Below are 27,474 nucleotides of genomic sequence, written 5' to 3' on the forward strand. Positions count from 1 at the left end.
TAGTTAATAAGTTTTAAGAGCTTGGGGAATAATAAAGCCAGCAGAAAATAATTACTTTATTTTATTGGCTAGCATCCATTCAGTATACAGAAAGATAATGATATTACAGATTTACTCTTATTTAGACAGGAGGCATAATAGAAGTGGCCTTGGAACAAAGAGGATCGGAATCTGAAAATCGACTCTAAGCACACTGGTTGTGTGGCTCTGAGTCATTTAAATTTTCAATCTTCCAGACAACACTTGAAGAACATAAGTGCAGAGAAAGTGACACCTGCACTGGGAGAGGGAATTTCCTTATTTTGGAGTTTCATTAGCCAGTGAAATCACAGGTCCAGCCCCTTTTCCTCTAAGTAAGCACACAATTAAGAAAGAACTGTCTGTGGAAATTAGTACTCCAAAGATGCACTCCCAAAAATTCTCAAGAAAAAGTGACTAGACTAATGAACCTTGTATAAATGGGGGTATGGTTTTTCTTTAGGAAAGAGTGTTATCACTGAAGCCTTGGAAGAATAGGAAATTCCAGAAGACTAGAAGTCAATAGAGTGAATTATCCAATGCTATTACTAATCTAATTCAGCTTCTCAGGTTTCCTTCTTTTGGCTATTTGGGGAAATGCATTCTGTGAAAGTTTCAAGCTTGGGCATGAATCAGATGAGGTAGAGAACAGTGAGAGTCTGAGCCACCAGCTATCCTAAGAACCACTCTTCATCCAGACGAGTACAAATCATAATTGCTACTTTATGCTTGAAACAAGAGCACTGTTGCATAAATTTATAATGTTTTCAAGCTATTAAAATACTCAAAAGGTTCTAGAGCAAAACTTGCCTATCACTGAGCCTCATCTTCTCCTCCTTTTTCCCCCTTCCACCCCAAGTTAGAATAGAAGATAGGATGAGATGGAAGCAACTATAGGAGTCTAGTTTCATTAGCTACTTAAAAAAAAAAAAGGGCCAAGAACTACAGGGGAGGAGAAAACCACTTACTGTTTTCATCCTTGATCTAATAAGCATAATTCAATCTGGTATTAATTAGCTCCATGTTAAAGAATAACTTACATTCATTTGGGGGAAGAGATAAATTGGATCTAATGAGAAAGAAAGAACAAGTTGGTAGAAGAGGGGTGGGGTAAGAAATTAAGCCTTATTCTAAGACTGACACTATTTAGCACAATTTGCCAAATATATATAGGATAGTAGAAAATTAGGGGTCCAGAGTATCCTCAAATATCAACAAATTTCAATATAATCTTATAATCAGTTGTCTGACATCACTTTAGAATTTGATGTAAAATTCAAACCTTCTCTCTTCTCTCTGGTGTGTGATCTCTTCAAGAAAACAGGATCATGTAACAACAGCTTATTTGGCCAAATATATTGTTTCAACTGCATTTCTCTCTTCAATTTTGATTCAAGTTGATGTTTTAAATGCCTTGATAAAGGAGGTCATATTTAGGAATGTTCTTGGGATCAATTGGACTTTGGACAATAAGTTTTCCCCGCATTGCTCCTCGATAGATTACTTCAACTAAATCTATGAAGTCCTGTTTAGTTTTGAAACTTCCCACAAACTTAGTATGATCTGGAGACCTAGAGGAAATAGGGTAAGAAAGAAAGAACCCCATTTAGAAATGCTTCAAACCATCTTATTGAAAACTTTCTGAAAATCTGAAATGACAAACTACTATCAGAGAGATTTTGTACACAGGAGGCTATCATGTGGCTTTGAATATAATTTCTAGGGAGTTAGCATAGCAGTTTTATATTTGAAAGATTTAACTCAAAGTCTAATGTAAAAGGTGAGGAATTTAAAAATTTTCTCAGTTACATTTCATTGTCAAAAGCACTATATCCAGAGCATGGGTAAGCAGACATGATCCATGATGACTTGGATCTATGCTTTAAAAATGCACAATAGCAACACAGTAAGAAAGACAAATAACTCAATTGTAGCAACAGGCGATGATACTGACTATAAAAATCATGATTGATCCTAGAATTTAAAAATGTTTAACCAAATATTTAAACATTTTAGGTTAAAGAATTCCTCAGTGGGAACTCTGAGGAGTTATCTAGCATCTGTTAGATTAAAAGATTTAATAGTATTTTACAAATTCTGTCATTCTACTGAAATGAAGGAAATAGGCTTTTACCAATAATACTTAGGAAAACTGCCGTTTCTCAGGAAAGTTTTGTCAAATTGTATCTTTTGATATTTTTAAGATAGTGTTTTTTCTACTTTCCAGGGAAAATATATATACTATTTTTGTAAATATATAAGTAACTGTCTGAGTATACCACATTGTTATATTATTTTATATATTACATATATAATATTATTAGATGCATACTATTACAGATATATTATTTCTCTGTGAAATGCTCAGCAAACAGCTGAGGCTTTCAGAAAAAAAATTTTTTTCTTGAAATGAGCTCATCTAAAGAGAGAATATTAAATGGGGAAAATATCAGTTCCCAAATTTAATTATTTCAAGATTGTCACGTGATAAAAATCATGTTTCACTCTAACAAGCAAATACAACTTTTGATAGTACGAATTTCTACGATTACACCAACAAAGTGATGCCGACTTCACTTACCCATAATCTACCTTCATGTGCTGCCCATTGAAGAAAAAGACAGTAGATGGAATGTAACTGATGTCAAAATACTGGGTGTAGATCGGTGTCTGGTCCACGTCCACCAGATAAATCATAGCCATTTTACTTAAATCATGACAAGTCTTAGAAAGCTGTGGAATTGAAAGAAGACTACGAGTTAGAATACAGGAAGAGGTAACTCTTCTGTGACGTCTCTGAGTGCTAAGAAAACACTGGAGCCGGAGTTAGGAGCCCTCGGTTTAGATTTCGTGCACATCAGGCACATCATGGAATCCTTCCTTTGGGGGGCGCTACCTGCACACCGTACTGGTACTTACGATGTCGTCTATCTGCAGACAGACCGGATCCTCATCTCTGCCGAACCGGAGAACCAGCACCTTTTCTGCAGTACTTTTTATGGCCTGGTCCACTTCTTTTTTGGAAGTAAGCTTGGGCAGCAAGAGGCTCATCCCGACCTGGGCCGCTCGGACCTGAAACGAAGCAAGGCGGGCGCTGAAGGCCGCGAGTCCCGGGCAGATGACCTCCCGTCCCAGGCGGGCAGTACAAGGACACCGACCTTGTCCCCAAACCAGCTCCCGAAAGCGACTGTGGTCTTAAATCCTCGTCCTTCAAAGCTCTGACTTCTCCTTGTCCCTTCCCTGAAGAGCAGAGTTTTCAAAAACACTCAGGGCCGTTTATAGAAATAGAAATAACCCACGCTGACGTAACTTAATAAAGTACTTTCCGGACCCCATACGGCAACATAAGAAACTAACAGAAACGAGGGCGGTGGTGGAGTCAGTCAGCAAGCATTTATGAAGCGCCTGCTGTATGCAGTCCCGGTGCTAAGTAGTCTTGGACCCTGGGCCAGCTGCACCCCGGCTGCTTCGGGATGGGCCCTGACAAGGGGCAAAACCCAGCAGCGGCAGGTGCCGCCTCACTTAATGCAGACGCAGCAAAAAGGTCATTAACTAGGGTGGTCCTGATGTTATCTGTTGCCCACACCCCATTTCTGAGAACAAGGGGGCCCGGGGGCAGCCCGGCCACCCAATGGGCAATGATGGAGCCCACTAAGGATACCATTCATCAATTAATTAACGGTGCTGGTAAGAGATGACCGCAAGGGGGCCCAGCTGTCTCAGAGCAGGGGGTGGGTTTAAAGCAGGGAGGGGACCTTATGACATCATCCCGTCTCCTCCGTTTTACAGGTGAAGGAAACTGAGGCCCAAAGAATTAGACTAGACCTAAGGCCCCTAGTGAATGCAACTTTCTCACCTCCACCCTCGCCCTCCCGGTAAGTCAGCACAGGCGCCCAGGCCCCTCCGCGCATGCCAACACCAGCAGGGCTTCGTCGTAGCACCGCCCCAATCCGCCGTTGCTTAGCAACCCCTTAAAAGAGAAATTTTTGAGCCGGGGTCATGGGTGAGGAAGCGGAAGAACGTTTTCGAAGCGCATGCGCGCAAAAGCGGCTTCCACCTTGAGTTTCCTGGGGCCGGCGCGCGCTGCGCGCTCTGATTCCCGGTTCTCTCCACGGCTCAACTGACGGAAGACACCAGCCGCTTCCTCTCTCTCTCACCCGACCGGAAATTCCCGAGCTTGGAATCACTTCCGGCTGCATTCACCAATCGTCGGCCCTCCAGTTCTGACGACAGCTCGCAGAGCTTCCTCGTCTTTGAATTCGGGGGCGAACGATTGGCTGTCAGGGAGAGTCGGAAGTCTCCGCGATTGGAGCGCAGAGAGAGGCCGCTCTAGCGCTTCCTCTCTGTGGGGGTGAGCATGGCTCTGTTTCAGCTCTATGGTTTTGGGGGCCGCTCTCGATGGTGCGGGTGGCCGGATAGAGCGGCCGTCGCGGGGCTTTGTGGGACGGGAATGGCCGCTTTCGAAACGTTCCTTTTGGCTGGGTTCTGAGGCGACGGATGTGGGACAAGTAGGGTAGCGGAACTGGCGTCTACACAGCGGGAGGGGAGCGGCCGCGAAAACCCCCGGGCGGTGTGGTGAGTGGCCGCTTCCTCTTCTCCTCAGGGTCGGCTCTGCAAGGGGCTGCGTACCGGGGCCCGGGAAGTTCGGGGGGCCTTCCTCCAGGGCTAGGAGAACCTCCTCCGCCTTTCCGAAGCTCCTTGAGGCAGCCGGCCTGGGAGGGAGAGGGACAGAGATCGGGGGAGTGCTTTGGGCCGGCCGGGTCCCGGCTCTGGACCTCCGGGGGGCTTCTCTCTAAGAGGAGGGGTACCGCTAGCGCCCCCTCACACCGAGCCTCCCTTCCCGCCTTCGCAGTTTACTGAGTCTGGTCGGGACGTAGGCGTTTGCTTGTTGCTTCCTCGTTAGATTGTAAGCTCTCGGAGGGCAGGCCTGGCTTCCCCTTATTTTGTACCCCCAGTGCTTATCGCGTAGCAGGTGCTTAATAAATGCTTGCCGACTTTGGATTGACTTTGTGGTCGCTTAATTAATGCTTGTTGATGACTTCTGGTTTAGTTTAGAGTTTCCCTATTACTGCGCATGGATGATACTCAGCCCCCCTACTCTGTTTTATTGAGTTTATTGTTTCCTATAGACTTGAGCTTTAAAAAAAAAAAATCCAGCGTCTGAAAAGGAACCTAAAGGTGTTGTGGTCAGATACCCTCGTTTGACAGATGGGGAAACTGAGGCCCAGAAAGAGGCTGAGACCCGCACTCTCCCCAAGGGATCCGATTTCTGTCTTTCTGTCAGTATTAGCCTTTGGAGGAGCCCTCGGGCAGAGCTTTGTGGGGCCACACTTCCAGCCGGGCTCCTCAAAGGCTCCTCTGGGGAAAGGAGCCGGATCTAAAGCAAGTGGGGGCGGGGACAAGGAAGGGTTTGTCTTTGGTTGGAAGACTGCTGGGCCTTTGACTCCTTAAGTCAATTACCGCGTTCTGTGGATAACCACGGGCAGAGTAAGGGTCTGAGGAAGCAGGACGCACTGGGGGGCTCCTCCCCAGAACACTGTTAGCTTTGTATGGGAGGTGGGGGAGAGGTGAGGCGTCTGCATGGGGGGGGAGAGGTGAGCGTCCGCTTGGGGGGGGAGGTGGTATGTTTATTAAGAGGCTTTCCCTTCATTTGGCCTCTCTTGGGGCCCTTTTTGTACAAAAGTATAGCTCTTTTGCATATTCATCTCTGAAGTTCATTTGTTTTCCCTCCTAATCTTTGTTGCCTGACCATTTGCTTTTCCAGAGAATTCCTAAGCCTGTGATGGAAGACACCAGTGAGGATGGCGAGGCTTCCATTCACCGGCTAGAAGGCATCGACCAAGATTCCCAGGTCGGCGGCCTCATTTGCAAGACCAAAAGTGCAGCGAGCGAGCAGCATGTTTTCAAAGCCCCTGCGCCTCGTCCCTCGTTGCTGGGGTTAGACCTGTTGGCCGCATTAAAACGGAAGGAGCGCGAGGAAAAGGATGATGGCGAAGATAAGAAGAAGTCCAGAGTTTCTTCCTACAAGGACTGGGAGGAAAGCAAAGATGATCAGAAGGACTCCGAGGAGGAGGGGAGTGACCAGGCCAGCCGAAGCAGCAGGAAAGACCGGTAAGATCCATTGGATGATAGAACAAAAGGGGATGGACTTTTTAAAGGGGTACATTAAAGTAAAGTATCTTGTGTTCCTTAGTTTTTTTTTTTTTTTTTTTGGAAATTTCATGTCCTCCACCAATACTTAAGTAATGATCACAAAACCTTAGGCATTCTCATATCAGTGGGGAAGGGGAGAGACTTAAGAATAATTACTAACTTAAGATCAGGTAAGAACTGAACCCCAAACTCTCCTGTCTTGGTTGGTGTCGTCTATAAGAACGTTCTTTTGAGGAGATAGCAGGCTAATGGCAAAATGCTTGTTTGGAGCAACCAAGAGCTTTTAGGGACAAACAGCTTTTAGTAGCAAATTTGTGTCTCCTCTTGGTTCAGGCATTATCGAGCTGCTCGCGTGGAGACACCGTCCCATCCTGGTGGTGTAAGTGAAGAGTTCTGGGAGCGAAGCAGACAAAGGGAACGGGAAAGGCGAGAGCATGGCGTTTATGCCTCTTCCAAAGAAGAAAAGGACCGGAAGAAGGAGAGAACTCGGGACCGAGACTATGACCGGAAGAGAGATAGAGGTAAAGACTTTGGTTACTAGTGAGCAGCAGGAAGGTTGGCCTTCCCTCAAGGGTAGGCAATGGGCAAGCCAGTGCTATACGCATAGATCAACAGTTATCAACCGTCTATTAAGTGCCTACTGTGTACCACTCACTGCTAGCCACTAGGGCTCCAGATAGAGTGAAACGATCCCTACTTTCAAGGAGTTTACATTCTGACATGTTCCCAACTTTTCGAAGATGAACGGGATAGGAGTCGCCACAGCAGCAGATCAGACCGAGATGGTGGGTCAGAGCGGAGCAGCAGGAGGAATGAGCCAGAGAGCCCAAGACATCGACCCAGGGGTAAGCTGGCCAGTTAGTTAGCGTGTAATAGTAGGTGACTCATAAGTGTCTCATCTCCCATTAGTGGATTTGAACTTTCTCACTGCTTGCTATCTGAATATCTTCCAAATTTGGTGGTAATAGCATTTAGGCCCTCTACTTTTTAGCCTATATCTAAGTTCAAGGTCTTTTAGGTGAAATGTGAAGTTGAATAATTATTTACCTTTTTCTTTTACTTTGGTGCTAGATGCAGCAACCCCTTCCCGTTCTAATTGGGAAGAAGAAGATAGTGCCTATGGTAGCTCCCGACGTTCTCAATGGGAATCACCCTCCCCGGTACTTTCTTATCGGGATTCTGAGAGGAGTCACCGGACTTCTTCCACTCGTGATAAAGAAAGGTAATATTCTGGGCCAAGTAGCCTAACTTCACTTGTTATTGTTGTTGTTCATTTTTTTCTATTGTATTTGGTGCTTTATGGCCACTTAGGGGACTTTTCTGGCAAAGGTACTGGAGTGGTTTTGCCATTTCCTTCTCCAGCCCATTTTTACAGATGAAGGTCACCCACCTAGTAAGTGTCTGAGGTCACATGTGAACTCAGCTTCTTGATTCCATGTCTGGCATTCTATCCACTGCTATCTAACTGTCCAGCTTCACTTGAAGGACCTCAAGAATTGTTAGAAGGATGTTAGATTGTAACAGAACCATTAAAAATGATGAAGTCCAAAAAATCTGTCACAGAAGGAAGAGATGAGTGGAAGGGAAATGTAATAACATGAGTGATATTTTTTGTTTAAAGATGTTGGTTAATGTTATCAATGTGTATTTTCCCTAGGTCTGTGAGGAGCAAGTGCCCAGATGACACACCTTTACCTACCCCATCGTACAAGTACAATGAATGGGCTGATGACAGAAGACACCTGGGGTCTACTCCTCGGCTTTCCAGAGGCAGAGGTAACTATGCATGCTTGTGATAGGGAATAGAAAGATAAGATAATGAGATTGAGTGAATGAGGGCCATGTTTCTAGAATAATGATCTGGGGCAGACATGTCATACACATGAACACTCCCAAGTGTGGCTAGAACCAGAATAAAATGTAATTGGGAAATATTTAACAAAATAAAAACACAATGAAACACATAATATTGTATTTTAAAATTAAGCCAGTGTGCAGCCTATAGGAGTCCTTATGTACAGACTAGTAACCTTTATTTCTCTTTAAGTTTGACCTCACTGCTCTGGGGTATCCTTTTCTCACAGCATGAAGATTTAAGGATGAGATGGGATACCATTTGTTGCTAATAGTTCATTATCTTTCAGGAAGGCGGGAAGATGGAGAAGATGGAATCTCCTTTGATACAGAAGAGGAGCGGCAACAGTGGGAAGATGACCAGAGGGTAAAAACTTTTCTTCTGGTTCCTTTTTGTTGAGAAAAAGGTTTTGTAGTAAACTTTGGGTGAATAACTTTTTTGAGTGATGGGACCAAATGAAATAATTTATACAAACTCTTTATAAACCTTAAAATGTTATATAGATATTTGTTATCATTAGCTAAGATTAAAAGGTACAACGGCTTGCCTGTGGTGTCTTTTGTTCTTAATGTCACTTGCATGTTTCAGGTTATTGTTCTTCACTCCCCTTCTTAAAAGGCATTCCCTTTTATCAGAGGGAGGAAAAGAATTCAGCAAAACTTTCTCACAAATTGGAAAAAAATCTAACCATTTATAGTATTCCATATCCATAGTCCCTACTTTTGAAAGGAATCAGGGAGGTGTCTTAGCATTTATATGCTTCTTTGAGGCTAAGCTTGGTCATAATTTTATGATGTTCAGTTTTTTCCAGTCTTGTAATTTCCATTTTTATTGAAGTTATTGTGAATATTGTATCTTTGAATTTTGTTTTTTCTCACTTTGTATCAATTTAGTCTTTGTTTTTCTGTGTTAATCACAGTTGTTGTTACTTACACCACAGTAATATTATGTCCATGTATTGCATTTTGTTTAGTCATTCCCTAATCCTTGGGTATCTCCTTTATTTCCAGTTCTTTGCTACTACAAAAAAAAAAAAAAATTCTACTATAAATAGATTGCGCTATATGGGGCTTTTTTGTCATTGACATCTTTGGACACATTCCTAGCAGTGAAATCTCTGGATCAATGGCTACGAACATTTTAGTTACTTTTTTAGAATAATTTCAAGTTTTGGAAGTTTTGAAATTCGCTGCTCATAGAACATCACTGGGCTGGTCCTGGAATAATGAGGTCAGACCCAGCTGCTTGTTTTTTGTTGTTGTGTTGGCGCCACCGTGTGGTGTATCTGTGAATTGCTGTTACATCTTACACTGCTGTGTTATAATGCTCCTTCCCTATATTTTTTACTTGACTAATTATAGTAGGACAAGAGCTTGATTGAGCATCATCTCCTAAAACATCACAGTGCACCCGTTAAACATTGTTGATATTTCACTAGATAGCTGTACCTCTCTCCCTGATTCTGTGGCATAATAACTGGCCTGTTCAAAGGCAGTATCTCTTGTAATACCTGCTTTTTCTTTTTAAATTGTAGCAAGCTGATCGGGACTGGTACATGATGGATGAGGGATATGATGAGTTTCATAACCCACTGGCTTATTCTTCAGAAGACTATGTCAAGAAACGAGAACAGCATCTCCACAAACAAAAACAAAAACGCATTTCAGCCCAGCGGAGACAAATCAATGAGGTAGGGATGGAAGACTTCAACTTAGAATCTACTGTCAGTTTCCAACTTCATGATGACCGCGTATGTCATGTTAATAGGCTATTTCTAGGTTATGGGGCCATGAACACATCGGTTGTTTTTTTTTTGTTTGTTTGTTTGTTTTTTCATTATTAAAATAAGATTGATGATGTTACCTAAAGAATGGAGCTATGTGAGGTTTTAAAAAAATAAAACATACCATCATACTCATTTGGAAGCTGCTGATGGGAAATAAACTCAGTTTAATCTTTGATTTAAGTAAGATTATAACATTAAGGGATTGGATGAGATGATTTTTGATTATTTCTTCTAGCTCTCAGTTGGCAAAACATGTACATTTTCTAGAGAAGCTTCTTGTGATTTGAATAACTAAAGATTTGGAGTGGTTTGGTGATGCAAACTTGGAGTAAATGATTTAATTCTGTAACGAACTATAAGTCAGATTCTGCAGAGTTTGTTTCTTGTTTTTATCCCTTAGGTTTCATTTTGCAAATATATTTATTGAAGTTTTGATGATTAGGTATAAGATGGAGGCGGTCATTATGGACTATTGTCAGATAACAGTTGTTCTGAAAAAGATAATTTGAGGTTTTTTTTTTGTTGTTGTTCTTGTTGGACTTTACACTCAGTATGATTAAATAGTACACCTTAGCACCCATCAAAACTATTGAAATCTTGGGCTTCGTCAAGAGAAGCAGTTTGATAATTCCTTTGTACTTTGTTCTCATCTATATGTGCTACAGCTTAACAAAATCGATAAGCTAGGAAGTGTCTAAAGGAGGGCAGCTAGGATTGCGAGAAGTCTTGGCATAAGAAGATTGTCTGAAGGATATTGAGTATGTTTAGCCTGGAGAAGAAAGGATTCAGGGGAGAGAGGAAAGCTGTCTTTAAGTATTTGGAGAGCTGGCAAATTGGGAAGGGATAAGACTGCTTGTATTGGATTCCCAGAGGGTAATGAGTGGACATCATTCAAAGGCTAATTTAGGCTTGAGAGCAAGATAATAAAGCTGGAGAATGGACTGCCTCAGGTTGGGGTGAGTGCTTCCTCTTTACTTGTTGGACGGCCACTTATCAGTTTTATTACAGTGGAGATACCCTGGGCTCATCCCTTCTAGGCCTTCCTTTCTGTGATTCTTTAATTCTGTTTAAGTAGGGTTCTGTCTGAATCGGCAAGATAACCTCCATTTGACCATTTCTTTACTGATTTACTGTGACTGTTTTGGAATCCCACAGGATAATGAGCGCTGGGAGACTAATCGCATGCTCACCAGTGGTGTGGTCCATCGACTTGAAGTGGATGAAGATTTTGAGGAAGATAATGCAGCCAAGGTGCATCTGCTGGTGCACAATTTGGTGCCACCCTTTCTGGATGGGCGCATTGTTTTTACTAAACAAGTAAGGATTTTTCTGATGGGATGAGGAAATATGAATAGTGGACCCAAAGATCATGTATCTCTAATGGCAGCTATTATAGTGTTTGTACAAAAGTTAATATGCAGCTATTGTAGATGAGCAAATTTAGGGAAACAAACCAAACACCTTTTTAATAGTTCATTAAGAACACTTTGAAATGGCTGTATTTTATTGTTTGAAAGATTTCATGACTGAAGAATTTATCTTTTTCATAATTTCCTATAGCCAGAGCCTGTTATTCCTGTTAAGGATGCTACTTCTGACTTGGCCATTATTGCTCGAAAAGGCAGCCAGACAGTACGCAAGCACAGGGAACAAAAGGAGCGTAAAAAGGTTGGTTTCATAGGATTGAAGAAATTGCACGGTGAGCATTGGGCGTGATTATTCTGGAGTCATCCTTAGTCTTCACTGGGCCTCACAAGAAGTGTTCTTTTTGAGACCTGGCAAGAATCTTGTATGGGAAGACTGAACTGCCTTCCTCCCTCCTTTAGCTAACTTAACCCTAGTTGTATGTCAAGAGTCCACAGGGGCTCAGGCACCTTAATTCTTTGTAGTTAGACATTGGGGATCAATAAATCCCAAGGCCTTTTGAATATTATTTATCAAATGGGCAAATTATGGACATACTAGTAGTACTGAATGGAATTGGCCCACTTTTCTTGTATATTTTAGGCCCAGCACAAGCATTGGGAACTGGCTGGTACCAAATTGGGAGATATTATGGGCCTCAAGAAAGAAGAAGAACCAGATAAACCTTTGACAGAAGATGGCAAAGTAGACTACAGGTAGGAAGAGGTCCTTGATGTTAGAATGATCCTTCCTTGAATTTGTCTTTCATCCATTCTTGGGGGGTCAAGGCCTTTCAAGTGAAATATTAACTTCTAATGTTTTCAAAATTCAAGGGCCATTGATTCAGAAAGTAGGATATTACTTTGACCTTAAGATAAAAGGACTTTTGCTCTCTCCCTTGTTCCCCCATCTCCACATCAGTTGTTAGAAATTTAATTCAAGATTGTTAATATCATCAAGGATAAAGTTTATAGGATCTTATCTAGTTTTGGACTATGATATGGGCCCTGTGCTAGTCTTTCTCAGTTAAGGAGATGATCGACCTTGGATATTTTTTTCTTCCTTTTCTCTACTTGATGCCCTTAATCACACATTCTGTTAATGACCTTGCAGTAATTAGTTGAATGACAAAAAAAGTAGCTTTAATTAACCTTATTTAGAGCCTAGAATTTGACATGTACAATCCCCTGAAAAAGCACTATATATCAAAGCTTGTCTGAGCTGATGGAGAGAGCTAAATTGAGGCTTCATCCATGTGAAGATGATGGGTCACTACATTTCTTGCTGTATCATTGGGATGTGAAGATGCATGGGCTTTTCAGAGAAAAGTCTTAGATAAATTAAAAAAAAAAAAAAAGTTTGTCATATTGGTTTGGAGTTGAAGCCTTTTTTCAGTTAGAGAGGAACGAAGTGGTGTAGTTGAACCAAGTAGGAGGGTTCTTTAATTCTGATTCTTTATACTACTACCAATTTCAGAGGTAGCTACATTAGGTTATCCAAAAATTAATGGTTTATTTGCTTTAGTTTTGATCAGATTATTTTCATGCATGGGCAAATTCAATGAATTTGTCCAGTTAGTGCATGTGACTTTCTCTGATCCTTATTTGGTTTTATTTGATTTTGTGGGTAATAAGTTCTCAGAGACCTGTTCCCAAGATGCTAATCCTTTTTCTTCAAGCCTGAGAGGCTGCTCTTTGCTTTATTATTTTACGTAAATTTTATAATTTACTTCAACCAATCAACAATCTTAAATTTTCTTTCTCTATCTCCTTTTCTTCCAACAACAATAACAAAAAAGAAATGAAAAACAATATCTTTGTAACAAATACACCTCGTCAAGCAAAACAAATCCCCACGATGTCCATGTCCAAAATGCGTCTTGAATCTTATCAGCTTTCTGTCAGGTAGTGAGAATACAGTTCATCATTATGGGACCTATAATTGTGATTAGTTGTTGAATAGATGAGGTTTTTTTAAGTCTGTCGAAGTTGTTTGTCTTTACCATGTTATTGTTAAATGGTTCTGTTCACTTCTCTTTAGGATTCTCTGAAACTGAACCCTTTGTAATTAATTAGTGCATACTCGTATTGGATCACATTTGTACGTCCTAATTGTACCTTCTCCCCAGTTGATGGCCACCCTCTAACCTCACAGTTCTTTATGTTACAGAAAGAGCTTTTATAAATTTTAGGACACCTGGGTCCTCCCCTTGGATCATAGCATTTTGTAAGAGCCCTTTAAATGGGCGCCACAGTGCATCGGGAGATTGAGTGGTCCGGAAGTAATTTCTATGGATATTAGGACTGCCTTGTAGGTGGGATCCTGTCCATTTTGAGATAGCTTCGTAATGGGTGACGACTCTCTCGCTGATTGGCTGTGTGTGTGACCTCACAGGCCCTATGTAAGCCTACTGCAGGCAGCAGTTGCTCTCTTTAACCTGGCGTTCTTCACCCTGGCTCCCTAGCCTGGGTGGCCAAGCCAAGATGGATAGCCAAAAGAGGTAAGGATTTTGGTAGTGAACACATGGGTCTTTTGACCAGGTGTTGACTCGGGAACCAACAAGTCAGGGCATCAGTCAGGGCATTATGTGAGTAGGTATAATAAAGGCTTTTAAGATTATACGTGGCTGTTCTTGAGTGCGCTACCGGTTATTAAGCTATAGATTCAAGAGATTGTGGCCAGAGACCTTTGAAGGCCTCAGAGGAGGCGAGCCGGGTAGAGTTCACACTGCAGAGGACAGTGGTCAAAGGTACTCTGGTGGGTCTAGGACAGACTAGTAATTGTAACTGCCGGGAGAGCACGTTACAGCATTTCTCCAAGATTTAGTTCTTTTCCTACACTGACCTGTTGTGGGGATAGAGGTGTAAACTAGGCTAGAAGTCATCATCAGAAGAGGCACAGGTCTCTGACCGCTGTTGTGTCTCTGCAGGACGGAACAGAAATTTGCTAATCACATGAAGAAGAAGAGTGAAGCCAGCAGTGAGTTTGCCAAAAAGAAGTCCATTCTGGAGCAGAGGCAGTATCTGCCTATCTTTGCAGTGCAGCAGGAGCTGCTCACCATTGTCAGGTACTGTCAACTTGTGCCCCGCCCCCTCTGCCTTCCTGCTTTGCCTGTTCTCACAGAAGCGGAAAAGTGAGAGAGCTCTTTCCTGACCTCCTACTAGGTGCCCGGGTGGTTTCCTGGGATCATACCTTAATTTTGGTGGTTCCTGTTGGTGTCACAGTACAAGATCCACATTGTGCATGGGGCATTGGTATTTTTCTCCTGAGTTTTCCATTCATATGGAGCATATCCCTCCTTTTCATTATCACACATCCAAAAAGGAGGAATTGGTGGGGTTTATGCTGTATTTTTCAGGCAAAAGTATACTCTGCTTTTTTTCAGAGAGGTCTCTTTTTACTAGTGTAGTAGAAAGAGAGCCAGCTTTGGAGTCAGGGTGACCTAGGCTCAAGTCCTGCCATACCTATCACAGTACTCTGGGCATCTCTTGAAGACTAGAAATTGTAGAGAAAGTGACCTGCATTGGTAGAGGGAGCTTCCTCACCTGGACTTTCCTGTACCAGGGAAAATCACAGATCTTGTCCCTGCCTACTTTTCTCTGAAAATCTCAATGAATCCCAGTTGTTTTTGCTTCAGTTTTAGAGGCTTTTTTTTTTTTTTCTTTTTTTTCTTTTTAAAACAAGTGGCTTATTTCAGTACAAGGCTTCTTCCAAGCAACTTGGATTAGAAATGGTGCCCTGGGTTTTTCTTTCTTGAACCTTGGCTTTTTTCCTTCCAGTAAAGTTCATTAACTTTTCTACTTCTTCTGCCTTCCAGAGACAACAGCATTGTGATAGTTGTGGGGGAGACAGGGAGTGGAAAGACCACTCAACTAACTCAGTACTTACATGAAGACGGTTACACAGACTATGGCATGATTGGCTGCACCCAGCCCCGGCGTGTAGCTGCCATGTCAGTAGCCAAGAGAGTTAGTGAAGAGATGGGAGGAAGCCTTGGAGAGGAGGTAAGCAGATATGAAGGGACAGTTGGGGGAATTTTTGAAGTATTTGGGTTCTTATCTTGGTGATTCATTATTGACCTACTCAGTCCTGCCTGAAGGTATCCTGGAGGCAGCCTTAGAATAGGAGGTCACCTGGAAGATGAATCATGAGCCAGCTAAAGCCACGGGGCCATCTCTCTGCTTTCATAGGTGGGTTACGCCATCCGCTTTGAAGATTGTACTTCTGAAAACACTGTGATAAAGTACATGACAGATGGAATCCTGCTTAGAGAGTCACTTCGAGAGGCCGACCTGGATCATTACAGTGCCATTATCATGGACGAAGCCCATGAGCGTTCGCTGAATACAGATGTGCTGTTTGGCTTGCTTCGAGAGGTGAGGCTTTCTGGGGGTGGGTAAGGGAGGGAGACAGACTTCCTCTTTACACTGTCCAGGTTTACTTGAGCTAGTAGCAGAGGAGGGTTGTTCTGTTAGTCTGGAAGGGATTGGGAGTGCATTTTGGGAAAGATGAAGTGACTTTTTTTTTTTTTTTCTTCATATGGCCTGACTAGGGTACTTTGATGAAGATACCCTGACTTTGTGCCTCAGACTTAGATTTTGTAGGTTCATCTATTTCTTCTGACTCCTGGCTCCTGCTTGACTACAGTGTCTCATGATTTCTGGTGTCAGTCTTGAGACTAGTGGATAATCTCGAGATCTAGTTAGAGCCTTGCTGTAGGGGATTGTGTTGCTTTACAGGAAGGATGGGGCCTATTGTCTCAGAGGACACGTGGCCTTTTTGGCCAGGCCCCCTGACAAATATCTCCCATTTAGGTAGTAGCTCGACGCTCCGACCTGAAGCTTATCGTTACTTCAGCCACCATGGATGCAGAGAAATTTGCTGCTTTCTTTGGCAATGTTCCCATCTTTCACATTCCTGGCCGAACCTTCCCTGTTGACATCCTCTTCAGCAAGGTACTGAGATCCTGGTTGTTTCTGTTAGCCTAAGTGATGATGAAGAGAAAATTGGGGAATAATAGAGGAGGCATTCTGGGCATAGTGGTATTGGGTTTTATTCTAGAGTTCATAGAGTGGAAACACAGGTTGTTGGATTCATAGTAATTAATAAACCTTTATTAAGCTCCTACTAGGTGTCAGATACCGAGCTAAGTGCTAGGCTTATAGAAAGTCTGGCCCTTGAGGGGCTTCACAATCTAAGAGACAACAAACAAACAACCATGTGAAAACAAGCTGCCTAGAGGATAGATTAGAACTAATTAAAAGACAGAAGACACTGGAGTTGAGACGTTGGGAAAGGCTGCCTTAGGAGATAGGATTTTAGTTGGGATGTAATGGAAGCCAGAAAGGCAGAGGTGAGATGGAAAGATCAGAGACCCCTGGTTCAGCTTGTCCTTTTTATAACAGCTGGGGGGAGGGATGGGGTAGAGCTCTGTGCAAGAGTGGGGAAGTTGGCTTGTGGAGGAATCTGAGGAGACTGGAAAGGTTTTATGTTTCAGACCCCTCAGGAGGATTATGTGGAAGCTGCAGTGAAGCAGTCGTTGCAGGTGCACCTCTCTGGGGCTCCTGGGGACATCCTCATCTTCATGCCTGGACAAGAGGACATTGAGGTGAGGGAGTCCTGTCTGACCTGCTGTCTGTAGCACTCTGTGATTTGTGTGTTCAGCCTGTTTGTAATAGCCCAGGGTCTTTGTGTCCTTCAGGTGACTTCTGATCAGATTGTGGAACATCTGGAGGAACTGGAGAATGCTCCTGCCCTGGCTGTGCTTCCCATCTACTCCCAGCTGCCCTCTGACCTCCAGGCCAAGATCTTCCAAAAGGTAACTTTGGGACCTGGTGTCTCTTTTCTTTCTTTTCCCCCATAGTGAGGAGAGTTAAATAAAGGCTTTGGGATTGTTTCTCCTGATGTTTTCCAGAGGACTGTATTGTTGCTTTGATGTGATGGATAGGGAAGGGCCTTTTGTTTCCATTTGAGAGACCAATCACTTTCCTTCCCTCCTGTGTTGTAGGCTCCAGATGGAGTCAGGAAATGTATTGTGGCCACCAACATTGCGGAGACTTCTCTGACTGTGGATGGCATCATGTTTGTTATTGATTCTGGCTACTGCAAACTAAAGGTGAGAGGTGAGCCCTCTGTGATTTCCCAGATACCTTGATGTTTGAGCTGGAGTAATCCATTCAAGAGTTTCCTGGCCTTGGAGGATATTCAGGGTTTATGCCTTCGTAATCTGGGAAATATAACTGAAGCTCCTTTGCTCCTGGCTGTTTATAGCTCTCTATTTGAAGGACAGTATCTGAACGCTTCTGGCTCTGAGCATTCAATCTTGATTTCCTTTTCTGTCATGATCTTAAAGTTTTTGTCCTTCTCCCTCCCCCCCATTTCTGCGGCTGTTTCTACCTTTGTGATATCTTGCCCTTGCTGATACTGCTTCCCTTTTTTCTTTTCGTTATATTTTAACGAGTGTTCTTATGCCTCATTTCTTAGGTCTTCAACCCCAGGATTGGGATGGATGCTCTGCAAATCTACCCCATTAGTCAGGCCAATGCTAATCAGCGATCCGGGAGAGCTGGGAGGACGGGTCCAGGTCAGTGCTTCAGGTAGGAGCCTGCTTGCAAGTGTCCTGAATGGTGCTGCTGGGGTTGCTTTTTTTTGCTCTGACCTGATGTGATAGAAATTGTGTTGGGCTTAGAAAAGAAGGATTTTCTGATTATAGCTTATCATTCCTGTTGAGAAGTAGGGCAGCTCTACTGGTGGTGAATGGAAGAGACCAACCTCTCAGGTAGTTCTTCCATGGATAGTCGCACTACAGAAGGTGTGATAGACAGATAGGATGGTCTGGGTTATAGCATAGTTGGTAAATGATAGTTGGTAAATGATTGCATTACTACAGAATTAATTTCAAAATTAATCTTATGTGCTTGGCTCTGTCATTGGAGTTTTTTAATAAATTTTAGTGAATTTAAAAAATAAAATGAGAAAAATCTATTAGGATTTTTTCTTTTCTCTCAGGTTAGTTTCTTTTTGATGACTTCTTTCTATTTGGTTGATCATCTCTATTGTTTTAGCTGCTTGTGACCTAGGAAGTTCTTTCTCTTGTTATCTTTGTTACTCAAAATGATTTACTTGGTAGTCTTCTTTTTTTCAAAAAGATTTGTGAATCTTCACTATTTGGCTTCTGCTTCTGCACAGATTCTTTAGGCTGAGATAGGGCTGAAGGCTTTGGTTAGGACAATATCTCATGCTTAATTGTGTTTCCAGAGCTTTATGTGTATCTTCTACCCTTCTGGCTTAAAAAAAAAAAAAAAAAAACCCAAAAACCCTTGTGCCAATACTCTTCTTTCCTGTGGCTTGGTAGAATTGGAATTTATCACCTTTTGTGGGGTTAGGTGATAATTTGGGTGGCAATTGGCACAGGGGATCCTTTTAGCTGGACTTTGAGTTCCAAGCTTTCTAGCTTCTTATGCTTGCCATAGTGGACAATTGAAGTTGACATTGGGCAGAGATTGTGAATATGAGCTCTAAATATTTGACTTCTCTGATGTTAATTCATAAGTATTTTTACCTTGTGTATTTTCTGTCATCTTATGGACTCAGTTGTATTTTGTCTATGTCTGGCAAATAATTTTAATAAAGATTTTGGAACAGGAGAAATTTATACTAATAGTTATTCTGAAGTAGTGTGAAATTATTCTGAAACTAATCTGAAATACACAGGTGAGAAGTTAAAAGAGATTAACATAGCTGGTTCCACAATAGTGACAAAATTTTTTTTTTTTATTTTCAACTTTATTTCTTCTCAGGCTCTACACCCAGAGTGCTTATAAAAATGAGCTCTTGACCACAACAGTACCTGAGATTCAGAGAACTAATTTGGCCAATGTTGTGCTGCTGCTCAAATCTTTAGGGGTCCAGGACTTGCTTCAATTCCATTTTATGGACCCACCCCCAGAAGACAACATGTTGAATTCCATGTACCAGCTCTGGATCCTAGGAGCTATGGATAACACAGGTAACACTAGTTGGAACCTAAAATAAGACAGGAAAAGTTGTCCGTTCTCTTTTTTCTTTATCCTAGCATCGCTATCACACTGATGTCTGTTCTGCCTTTTCTTAGGTGGTCTTACATCCACTGGGCGACTGATGGTGGAGTTCCCCTTGGACCCAGCCCTCTCTAAGATGCTGATTGTCTCCTGTGACATGGGTTGTAGCTCTGAGATTCTGCTGATTGTTTCCATGCTCTCAGTCCCAGCCATATTCTATAGACCTAAGGTAGGGAAGTTGTCTCATATATTTCACTCCTAGAGGCCACTGAATTGGCAAATACTAGAGTAAGAGTCATTTTGGCAGTCTCATCCTTCTTTTCCTATAAAACAAAAGGAATATCTTTGAGAAATTTTGTTCTGTGTACACCCCAGCAGTTACTGGGGAGGGACAGAGAAGCGACTGACACTCAGAAGGGTGAGGTTGCAATCTGCCTGGACTTCCATCACTAGCTTTGAAGATTTCTGACTTAATTTTCTCCCCAGGGCCGAGAAGAGGAGAGTGATCAAATTCGGGAAAAATTTGCTGTCCCTGAGAGTGATCATTTGACGTACTTGAATGTATATCTACAATGGAAGAACAATAATTACTCCACTCTGTGGTGTAATGAACACTTTATCCATGCCAAGGCCATGAGAAAGGTGAGGTGTGAGGCTCAGGTGAGCAGTACAGATCCAGCCCTTGGAGAAACTCAGATAGAGCCTGACGGGCCCTGCTCCCAGGGACCTCGCTTTAAAGTGCAGGGATCTGGCATGTAAGCATAGATGTCTGATGCAAGGGTGTATTGGATGAAGAGAAAGGGGAGATCAGGCAAAAAAATAATAGAAACCAATTGAAAGTACTGTTCTAATGGAATTTGTAATTTGGGGACCATCGAGTATTCTGTTTGGGTGATCCTGAAGATTTATCAGGAAGAACATTTTGTAGATATTCTCCTTGGGGGTTGTAACCACATATTTAAAAACTAATAAATTTATGTCTCAAGTATATATTCAGAATTATAGATTTGATAGATTTAATTAAAACACTTCTTAAACTTATCAGTTTCCCCCCACATTGTAGCACTTTTTCAAGTAGATAGGAGATTATGAGTGGACCTTGCTTTTAATAATCCTTTTTTAGAAGATGGAGAGTCTCTATTGAAGAGAAAGTGGATGTTTAGAAAGTAGTTGAAGATATACAGATAAAACACAATAAGCCCTGCTCTCAGGGACTTCATCTGCAGGGATATGACGTAAGCATAGATGTCTAATGTAAGGGTGAGTGGGATGAGGAGAAAGGAGAGATAAAACAAGAAACAGCAGGGACATTTGACATGGAAGAGGACCCTTTCAGCCAGAGGGATCATGTTTCTTAACTCTTTGTGCTTCATATTATTGTCAGTTTGGCCCAACCTGTTATGAAAAGAGTGGTTTCAGCAAACCAAGTTTCTTTAGGGCCTCCTGAGGAGGCTGGCCAGGGAGGGGAGGGAACTTAAGGGGATTGTAAAAATTGTGTTCAAATATTTGAGGCATATAATTTGGAAGAGACAACATACTTAAAGGAGTTTTATTAATGCCTTTTGTTTTATCAGTTTATAATATGACTTGATGTGACTCTACTCCTCCATGTCTTTTTTACTAAAGAAAAAAAAAATCAAAACACATGGGAAATTTTAAATGACATTCTTTACCCAGTCTCCCAAGAGGAGGACAGGACATTTAATCCTTTTGCTCGGTCCAAGCTTGATTATTGTATCGAATCATAGGTCAGTTGCCTTTTAGAGTTGTTGCTATTGTCACAGTATTAGAGTTCTTGGTTTGGTTGGTTTTCCTGGTTCTTCTTTTTTGTTCAGCCTTACTCTGCCTGGCCCTGGAGGGTAGAACCAAGATCAGTGGATAAAAGTGAGAGGGAAATGGATTGTAGCCTAAAACAGGGAAGAACTTGCTGGTAATTAGGACTTTCTAGAAGTAGAATGAGCTTTCTTTGGAGATAGCCAGTTATGTATCTCTGGAGATGTTCCAGCAGAAGTCAGGGGACCCCTGGTTAGAGCACTTACAGATGGGTTTTCCATTTTGGCGAAGGTTAGGCTGGATGAGCTCTGAGCTCCCTTCTAACTTGATAGTTCTGCCACAAAAGGGCCCATCCGGCTCACATGGTATCTCCTGACAGGTTCGAGAGGTGCGGGCCCAGCTGAAGGATATCATGGTTCAGCAGCGGATGAGCTTGGCTTCCTGCGGCACCGACTGGGACATTGTCAGGAAGTGTGTCTGTGCAGCCTATTTCCACCAGGCAGCCAAGCTAAAGGTGAGCTCAGAACGGAGTAGGGGACATTCCTCAGCCATTAGAGGACTCCCGTTTCCTTCCTTGTTTGATATAGAGAAAAGGAGATTTCTTCTTTTTCCCATTTTGACCCTTTCCCATATGGCTCTGTAATGTGGACATGTTTTTCAGGGGAGGGGATAATTATATTGGTCTGGGGAGGTCTCCTAAGACATCTACCTAATAAATGTCTCCCCTAGGGAATTGGAGAATATGTAAATATCCGGACAGGGATGCCTTGCCATTTGCATCCTACCAGCTCTCTCTTTGGAATGGGGTATACTCCAGATTACATTGTATATCATGAACTGGTCATGACTACGAAGGTAAGCCTGCCCTGGTGTGATCCCAGCTGTCTGTGCTGAACATGAAATCGTTCATTGTCTTTACTTGCTACAGAATTTTAGCTTGGGGAAGTTGTTTGTGATTTCAGTTTAACGGAGAGACTTACTGAGTTTTGTGTCACAATGAAAAATTTTGAGGGAAGGTACCAAGAGATAGTTTGCACAGATTTGTTAGTAACTATTGTCCCGGGAAAGCAGATCTTGCCTAATTTCTTTTTTAACGAATGTAGACTCTTTGTGTTGTGGCCTTTTTGTTTTATTTGTCATCTTGGTTTGTGAAGAGAAGAAATTAGGATAAGTAGAAATATAATGATGTTTGAAGCTTTTGCCCACCTGCTTTGGCTTCCCTGGGATGCTTCCCTAGTGATGTTTCTTCTTAGAGAAGATAGCTAACTAAGGGTCTGAGGGTCACTTGGATCCTGACTTAAGCTACTTCTACCTCATCATTCACCTTGATTTCTATATTTTTCTATAGGAGTACATGCAGTGTGTGACTGCTGTGGATGGGGAGTGGCTAGCAGAGTTGGGCCCCATGTTTTATAGCATTAAACATGCAGGCAAATCACGTCAGGTGAGTGATTCTTTTTCCCATCAGGAGAAAATCTATTCAAGAACCTGTGACTGTTTCCTGTTGCAAAGCTGATTAAATTCAAACTCATCAGTTTAGGATTTCCATAATCTCTTTTTTTTTTTGCTTTATTGTGTTAAACTTTATTTCTTTTTCCTCTATCCTGACCTTTCACTCCTAGCACGCTGCCTCTTTCTTGTCCTTCCATGTGTTTATTCCTAGCTTCATGCTTTTGCTCATACTACTCTCCTTGCCTGGAATATCTTCTCCTTTCTTCTTTCTACCAGCCAAGTTGACTCTCCATCCTTCAGGACCCAGATCAAATCACTTCTCCCCAGAGACCTTTTTCTGACTACATCAGCCTACATTTATCTGTCGTTTCTCTGAGTGCCTCCACACAGTTAGGCTATATTCAGATTGAATATTTGGTAGTTTGTTGCTTTTTCTTGTGTGTTCTTATTTCCTCAGCAGGATAAGGAGCATGTTAAGGTCAGTGATCAAGTCTTCTTTTATAAGCTCTATAGGGAGGCTATAAATAGCACCTATAGTGATGGCAGCCGTCCAGTAAGCAGACCTTTGTTGACTTGAAGAATATACTACTTTGCAGTCTCTTGAGTCAGAGCTGAGTCCTTCAGCTCTGATTTAGGGAAAATAAACATATAGCAACCTCAGAGAATGAAGAAAAGTTAGATGAGAGGAAAGATAGAAAGAGAAAGAATGTGTACCCTCTTTGTAGGATTCATCATTAATGGAAGGAACAATCCTGTGAATTTACTTAATTTTGGGCCTCTACATTAAAATGTCCCATAGTGACAAGTTGTTAAGATATATTTTATCAAATGATCTCCATTTGAATCAGTCTCTGTCCTCTTTTCCTCTGTAGGAGAACCGTCGTCGGGCCAAAGAGGAAGCATCTGCTATGGAAGAGGAGATGGCGTTGGCTGAAGAGCAGTTACGAGCGAGACGGCAGGAGCAGGAAAAGCGTAATCCCCTGGGCAGTGTGAGGTGAGCAGGGTCTGGCGAAGGAGGCAGAAGTGGTGTTCACACTCAGTCAGTGAATGATTTGTGGGAGCTTATCATTGGTTATTCTCTATTTCCTGTTCTGTTATTGTGGACTTATAAATTCCTATAGAAAATGGACATAGATCCAATTCTTCACAGGGAATAAGGTGAATTTCCCATGTAGAAGGGATGGAAGGGAGGCTGGCAGTGGTCATGTGGAGGGTGGGAGGTGTTCTTACTAAACTTGGATGGAAGGAAGTGACTCATTATAACAAAGAGCACAACTTCCCACTGCTGACCCTTGTATCGTAGTCTTCATCATGTTTGTCCAGACTCATTAAGAAGATGTGTATTGTCTGCCCCAGGATGACGTGCAGTGGACCAACTTTGCCAAATCTTCTAGTCTGGATTTACAGGAAAAGTGCTGTGAAATCACAATAAGGCTCATAGTGAAAGGTGGTCATAAGCACATGTCCATTTCTCCCAGTTTAGGAATCATACACCAAAACTTTTCAGTGTGAATATCAGGCAAGAAGAAACTAGGCTTCACTTATAAGCAGAAGGCTTTGTTCCATTAGTAGAACTGGGGAGGCTGGGATGCTCAATTTGTGTTTTTGTCCCTTTTAAGAAAATTCCTTGGGAGTGCAATGTTTTTCATTGGTGTGATTTTTTTTTTTTTTTTTTTTTTTTTCATTTTATAAATTAAGAATGTTTCTGTGAAAGTAAGGGCAGTCAAATAAGCAAAGCTCAAATGATATCCTTGATTATTCCAAACTTCATTAAAGGAATGAGAAATGAAATTGAAAAAGAACCCACTATATGCCAGGCATTGGACTCGGTGCTTTATAGTGATTGTCTCATTTGATTTTCACCATATCCCAGGAATTTGGAAATTTTTGATTGCTTTGTTACCCTTGAGGAAACAGGCAGGTAGAGATAAAATCACTTTGCAAAGGTCACTTGTCTAGTGTTCAAGCTGGATTTGAACTTAGGGCTTCTGATTGCAGGCCCAGTACTCTATACTTTTATTTGGCTGCCTCTGCCTTTAAATTTTATTATGTTTAGTTAATATTTTTTGGTTTCCTAGTTCTAAGGGAATTTCCAGAGGACTGTTATTGTTTGCTTGCATTTTTGTTTTCCTTCTCAGGTTTTTTATTTTCTTTCTAGATGCGATTTTTCTTGTGCAGAAGATAACTGTATAAATATGTATACATATATTGGATTTAACATATATTTTACCATATTTAACATGTATTGGACTACCTGCTATCTAGAGGAGGCGGCACGGGGAAAAAGGGGAAAATTGGTTGGATCTTTTCACAATTCCACCAACAATGTGTCAGTGTCCCAGTTTTCCCACATCCTCTCCAACATTCCACATTATCTTTTCCTGTCATTCTAGCCAATCTGATAGGTGTGTAGTGGTATCTCAGAGTTGCCTTAATTTGCATTTCTCTGATCAATAGTGATTTGGAACACTCTTTCATATGAGTAGATATAGTTTCAATTTCATCATCTGAAAATCGTTCATATCCTTTGACCATTTATCAATTGGAAAATGGCTTGATTTCTTATAAATTTGAGTCAATATATAGAGAATTGGGCCTTTATCAGAACCTTTGAATGTAAAAATGTTTTTCCAGTTTATTGGGAAGCTAACTAATTTCCAGGGAGCTAATGGTTTCCCCTATTCCTGATGATTTCTTTTGTCATAGAGAGGCAGAGACTTTTTTGTCTGACGACACCCTTTCTTTTTGGCCTCAGGTTCCTCATCTGTAATATGAGTAGTTTGGGCTAAATGCTCTCAGGTGCCATAGAACAGTGGACCCAAATCCATATTCCCAACCAAAAAAAGAACCAAGGAATAATAGGGAAACATGTTAGACATTTTATTCCTTAGAGCATCCCAAAATACAGGTGGGAAAGAGAAACATAATCCAAGGTTTCTCTGGGTTTCTTGGGTTGGGGTAAAGATCCTCAGTTTTTTGGCCAACTCTGCCTTCTATCTCCTAGGTCTGTTAAGATCTACACGCCTGGGCGGAAGGAGCAAGGGGAGCCTGCTACTCCTCGCCGGACCCCAGCCCGCTTTGGACTCTGAGCCAGCGCTGGATCTGTGGGAGGCCTCTCATACCCAGGAGCCAGTGCTAGCTTCCTTGCAGGCCTGGTGGTGGCTGTGAATGAAACTTATATAGACTGGTGGTTCTTGCTGAGACCCAAGATTGGAAAGCACGGTTGTCTTTTGGTGGCTTAATGACATTTTTTCATCGACCTCTTTCCTCTGGCATGTTGGCAGGGTGATTCCTTCAGGGCTGAGGAACCTTGGGGGTCCCAGGAGGGGCCAGAACCCATCTTGTCTGAGAAGGGAGGGATGCTGCGATGCTCAGTGTATAAATGTATCTTTGCTTTATGTCTTGTTTTTTAATCTTTGTGTAAAGCAGCAAAATGGATCTGGTGGGAATTGTAACTTGTTTACAACCCAGGAATTTGGAAATAATTTTATTGTTTCTAAAACTTTACTGTGTTTCTGGCTATTCCTTTGTCTTATGCTGCCCTTCAGCATCACTTTAAAGTTGGATTGGATTGCTCACTTCTTTTCATTTTTCCTCAAATCCCTTGGTAGTCTTGGTTTCTTTTCTTTTTTCCCCAGAAAATACCATACCTTTTCCTACAGAGCATGCTGCGTAGCTCCCCACACAGAAAGGACCCTGGAGCTGTTTTAGGGTTAGTAAAGCTTGGGCTAGCCAACTTTGCTTTAGGATTAGTTGGCCATGATAAAGCATTGACTGTGTAATCATTAATGGGGTGTGAGGTGAGCAAGACCTTAATGAGCAAGAAGAAATGTCTATCAGAAGAGTGGCTATTTTAGCAAGTCCTTGTCATCTCCATTATCCTTGTCATCTCCCAGTTATTGGCCATTTCTGCTTTTAGGCAGTTTGACTCTGTTGGTGAACTATTTATTGATTTTCTGAGAAGAGAGTTTTCCCTGCCCCCCAATTAAAGAGGCTCTTAGATTTGCTGAGATGTTTCCTTTTGTGTCCAGTCTTTTCACCTGCCTGGCTACATCCCTCTTAGATGTTCCCAAGATAGCGGGTTTTTTTGGTGTTTTTTCTTAAATGAATTTTATGTTGGGAATGAATTAATGGCCTTTGTCTTATTCGACACAGGTCAATGTTGAACTATTCCCAAACGATATATAACAAACTATTTGTTATTCTCAAACAGGTGAAGTCCCTGGAGATTCTATTTTAGAAACTTGGGTTTCTTTTTGTTGAATCTGTGAGCCCTATTTTGATATTGGGGTTGAAGGTGTGGCTCATCAACTAAGAATGTTTATAGGATAGTCAAAGCAAATTCTGGAGCAGAATTTTGGTATCCAACCCCTTTGTAGGTAGCTTCCTAAATTGACCTTGGTGGGAGAGCTGGGAGGATTTGAACATTTCTGTCCTTTCTAGGTGAGGATGAGGCAACATAATGTGGAGCAGAGACCACTGGACTGGTAATTGGGAAACCTGAATTCTCTCTAGTCTTGTCTGTGCCACTTCTATAACCCTAGATCAATTAACTTTCCTCAACTGTTTCATCTGTAAGGATGAGGTGGACAAAATGATCTCAAAAGTCTATTTCACTTTTGATTTAAATGTCATCCCTTTTTAGAAGCAAAGAATTAAGTTGAATCATTTGGATATAGTGTGGAAACTCACCCATCCATTTCAATCATGTCTGACTTTTCTTGGCCCCATTTTTGGAGGTTTTCTTGGGAAAGATACTGGAGTACTTTGCCATTTCCCTCTCCAACTCATTTTACAAACGAGGAAACTGAGGCAAACAGAGTGAAGGGACTTGCCGTGGGTCACACGGCTAGTGAGGATCTGAGGTCACATTTAAACTCAGGAAGATGAGTCTTCCCAACTCGGTGCCACCTAGCTGCCTTGTTTGCTTTCAGGGTTCTGCCAGACAAGTCAACATTCTTATGAGACATTGCCTATTTAATCTGCAGATGGCC

The 27,474-nt window shown here is 42.0% G+C and overlaps 2 protein-coding genes across 6 annotated transcripts; one reads left to right on the forward strand and one right to left on the reverse strand.

The window, feature by feature from the left end:
- Positions 1–46: 46 nt before the first annotated feature.
- On the reverse strand, positions 47–4,176 carry TXNL4B (thioredoxin like 4B). 4 transcript variants are annotated; one of them, XM_074286086.1, is made up of 5 exons: positions 3,875–4,172; positions 3,177–3,258; positions 2,938–3,090; positions 2,600–2,751; positions 47–1,589 (listed from the first exon to the last, which is right to left on the reverse strand). In XM_074286086.1, exons 3-5 carry the CDS (start codon positions 3,067–3,069, stop codon positions 1,424–1,426), a joined length of 450 nt encoding a protein of 149 aa, XP_074142187.1. In that variant the 5' UTR covers positions 3,070–3,090; positions 3,177–3,258; positions 3,875–4,172; the 3' UTR covers positions 47–1,423. The 4 variants fall into 4 exon arrangements, with proteins under 4 accessions (XP_074142187.1, XP_074142186.1, XP_074142189.1 ...); XM_074286085.1 differs by lacking the exon at positions 3,177–3,258 and having other exon boundaries at positions 3,875–4,176; XM_074286088.1 differs by lacking the exon at positions 3,177–3,258 and having other exon boundaries at positions 4,076–4,152.
- Positions 4,177–4,351: 175 nt separating this feature from the next.
- On the forward strand, positions 4,352–26,487 carry DHX38 (DEAH-box helicase 38). 2 transcript variants are annotated; one of them, XM_074286076.1, is made up of 27 exons: positions 4,352–4,369; positions 5,783–6,129; positions 6,505–6,692; positions 6,912–7,016; positions 7,243–7,393; positions 7,829–7,947; positions 8,316–8,392; positions 9,561–9,716; positions 10,968–11,129; positions 11,373–11,480; positions 11,820–11,932; positions 14,146–14,283; positions 15,034–15,220; positions 15,407–15,592; positions 16,031–16,171; positions 16,714–16,824; positions 16,918–17,034; positions 17,224–17,331; positions 17,700–17,812; positions 19,016–19,224; positions 19,330–19,484; positions 19,742–19,897; positions 21,408–21,542; positions 21,758–21,883; positions 22,377–22,472; positions 23,353–23,474; positions 25,485–26,487. In XM_074286076.1, the coding sequence occupies exons 2-27, from the start codon at positions 5,801–5,803 to the stop codon at positions 25,567–25,569; spliced, it is 3,693 nt and encodes a 1,230-aa protein (XP_074142177.1). In that variant the 5' UTR covers positions 4,352–4,369; positions 5,783–5,800; the 3' UTR covers positions 25,570–26,487. The 2 variants fall into 2 exon arrangements, with proteins under 2 accessions (XP_074142177.1, XP_074142176.1); XM_074286075.1 differs by lacking the exon at positions 4,352–4,369 and adding an exon at positions 4,429–4,593.
- The last annotated feature ends 987 nt before the right edge of the window (positions 26,488–27,474 follow it).

The sequence above is a fragment of the Sminthopsis crassicaudata genome, chromosome 2, assembly GCF_048593235.1.
Source record: "Sminthopsis crassicaudata isolate SCR6 chromosome 2, ASM4859323v1, whole genome shotgun sequence".
Classification (NCBI taxonomy): domain Eukaryota; kingdom Metazoa; phylum Chordata; class Mammalia; order Dasyuromorphia; family Dasyuridae; genus Sminthopsis; species Sminthopsis crassicaudata.

Excerpts from the sequence above, each read along its gene's own strand:
- TXNL4B (XM_074286085.1), bottom strand. The coding sequence starts at position 3,069 with ATGAGCCTCTTGCTGCCCAAGCTTACTTCCAAAAAAGAAGTGGACCAG. Across the intron at positions 2,752-2,937 it reads GTCTGCAGATAGACGACATC|CTTTCTAAGACTTGTCATGA; the intron begins GTAAGTACCAGT and ends TCAATTCCACAG. Across the intron at positions 1,590-2,599 it reads CACATGAAGGTAGATTATGG|GTCTCCAGATCATACTAAGT; the intron begins GTAAGTGAAGTC and ends TATTTCCTCTAG.
- DHX38 (XM_074286076.1), top strand. The coding sequence starts at position 5,801 with ATGGAAGACACCAGTGAGGATGGCGAGGCTTCCATTCACCGGCTAGAA. Across the intron at positions 6,130-6,504 it reads CGAAGCAGCAGGAAAGACCG|GCATTATCGAGCTGCTCGCG; the intron begins GTAAGATCCATT and ends CTCTTGGTTCAG. Across the intron at positions 6,693-6,911 it reads TGACCGGAAGAGAGATAGAG|ATGAACGGGATAGGAGTCGC; the intron begins GTAAAGACTTTG and ends AACTTTTCGAAG.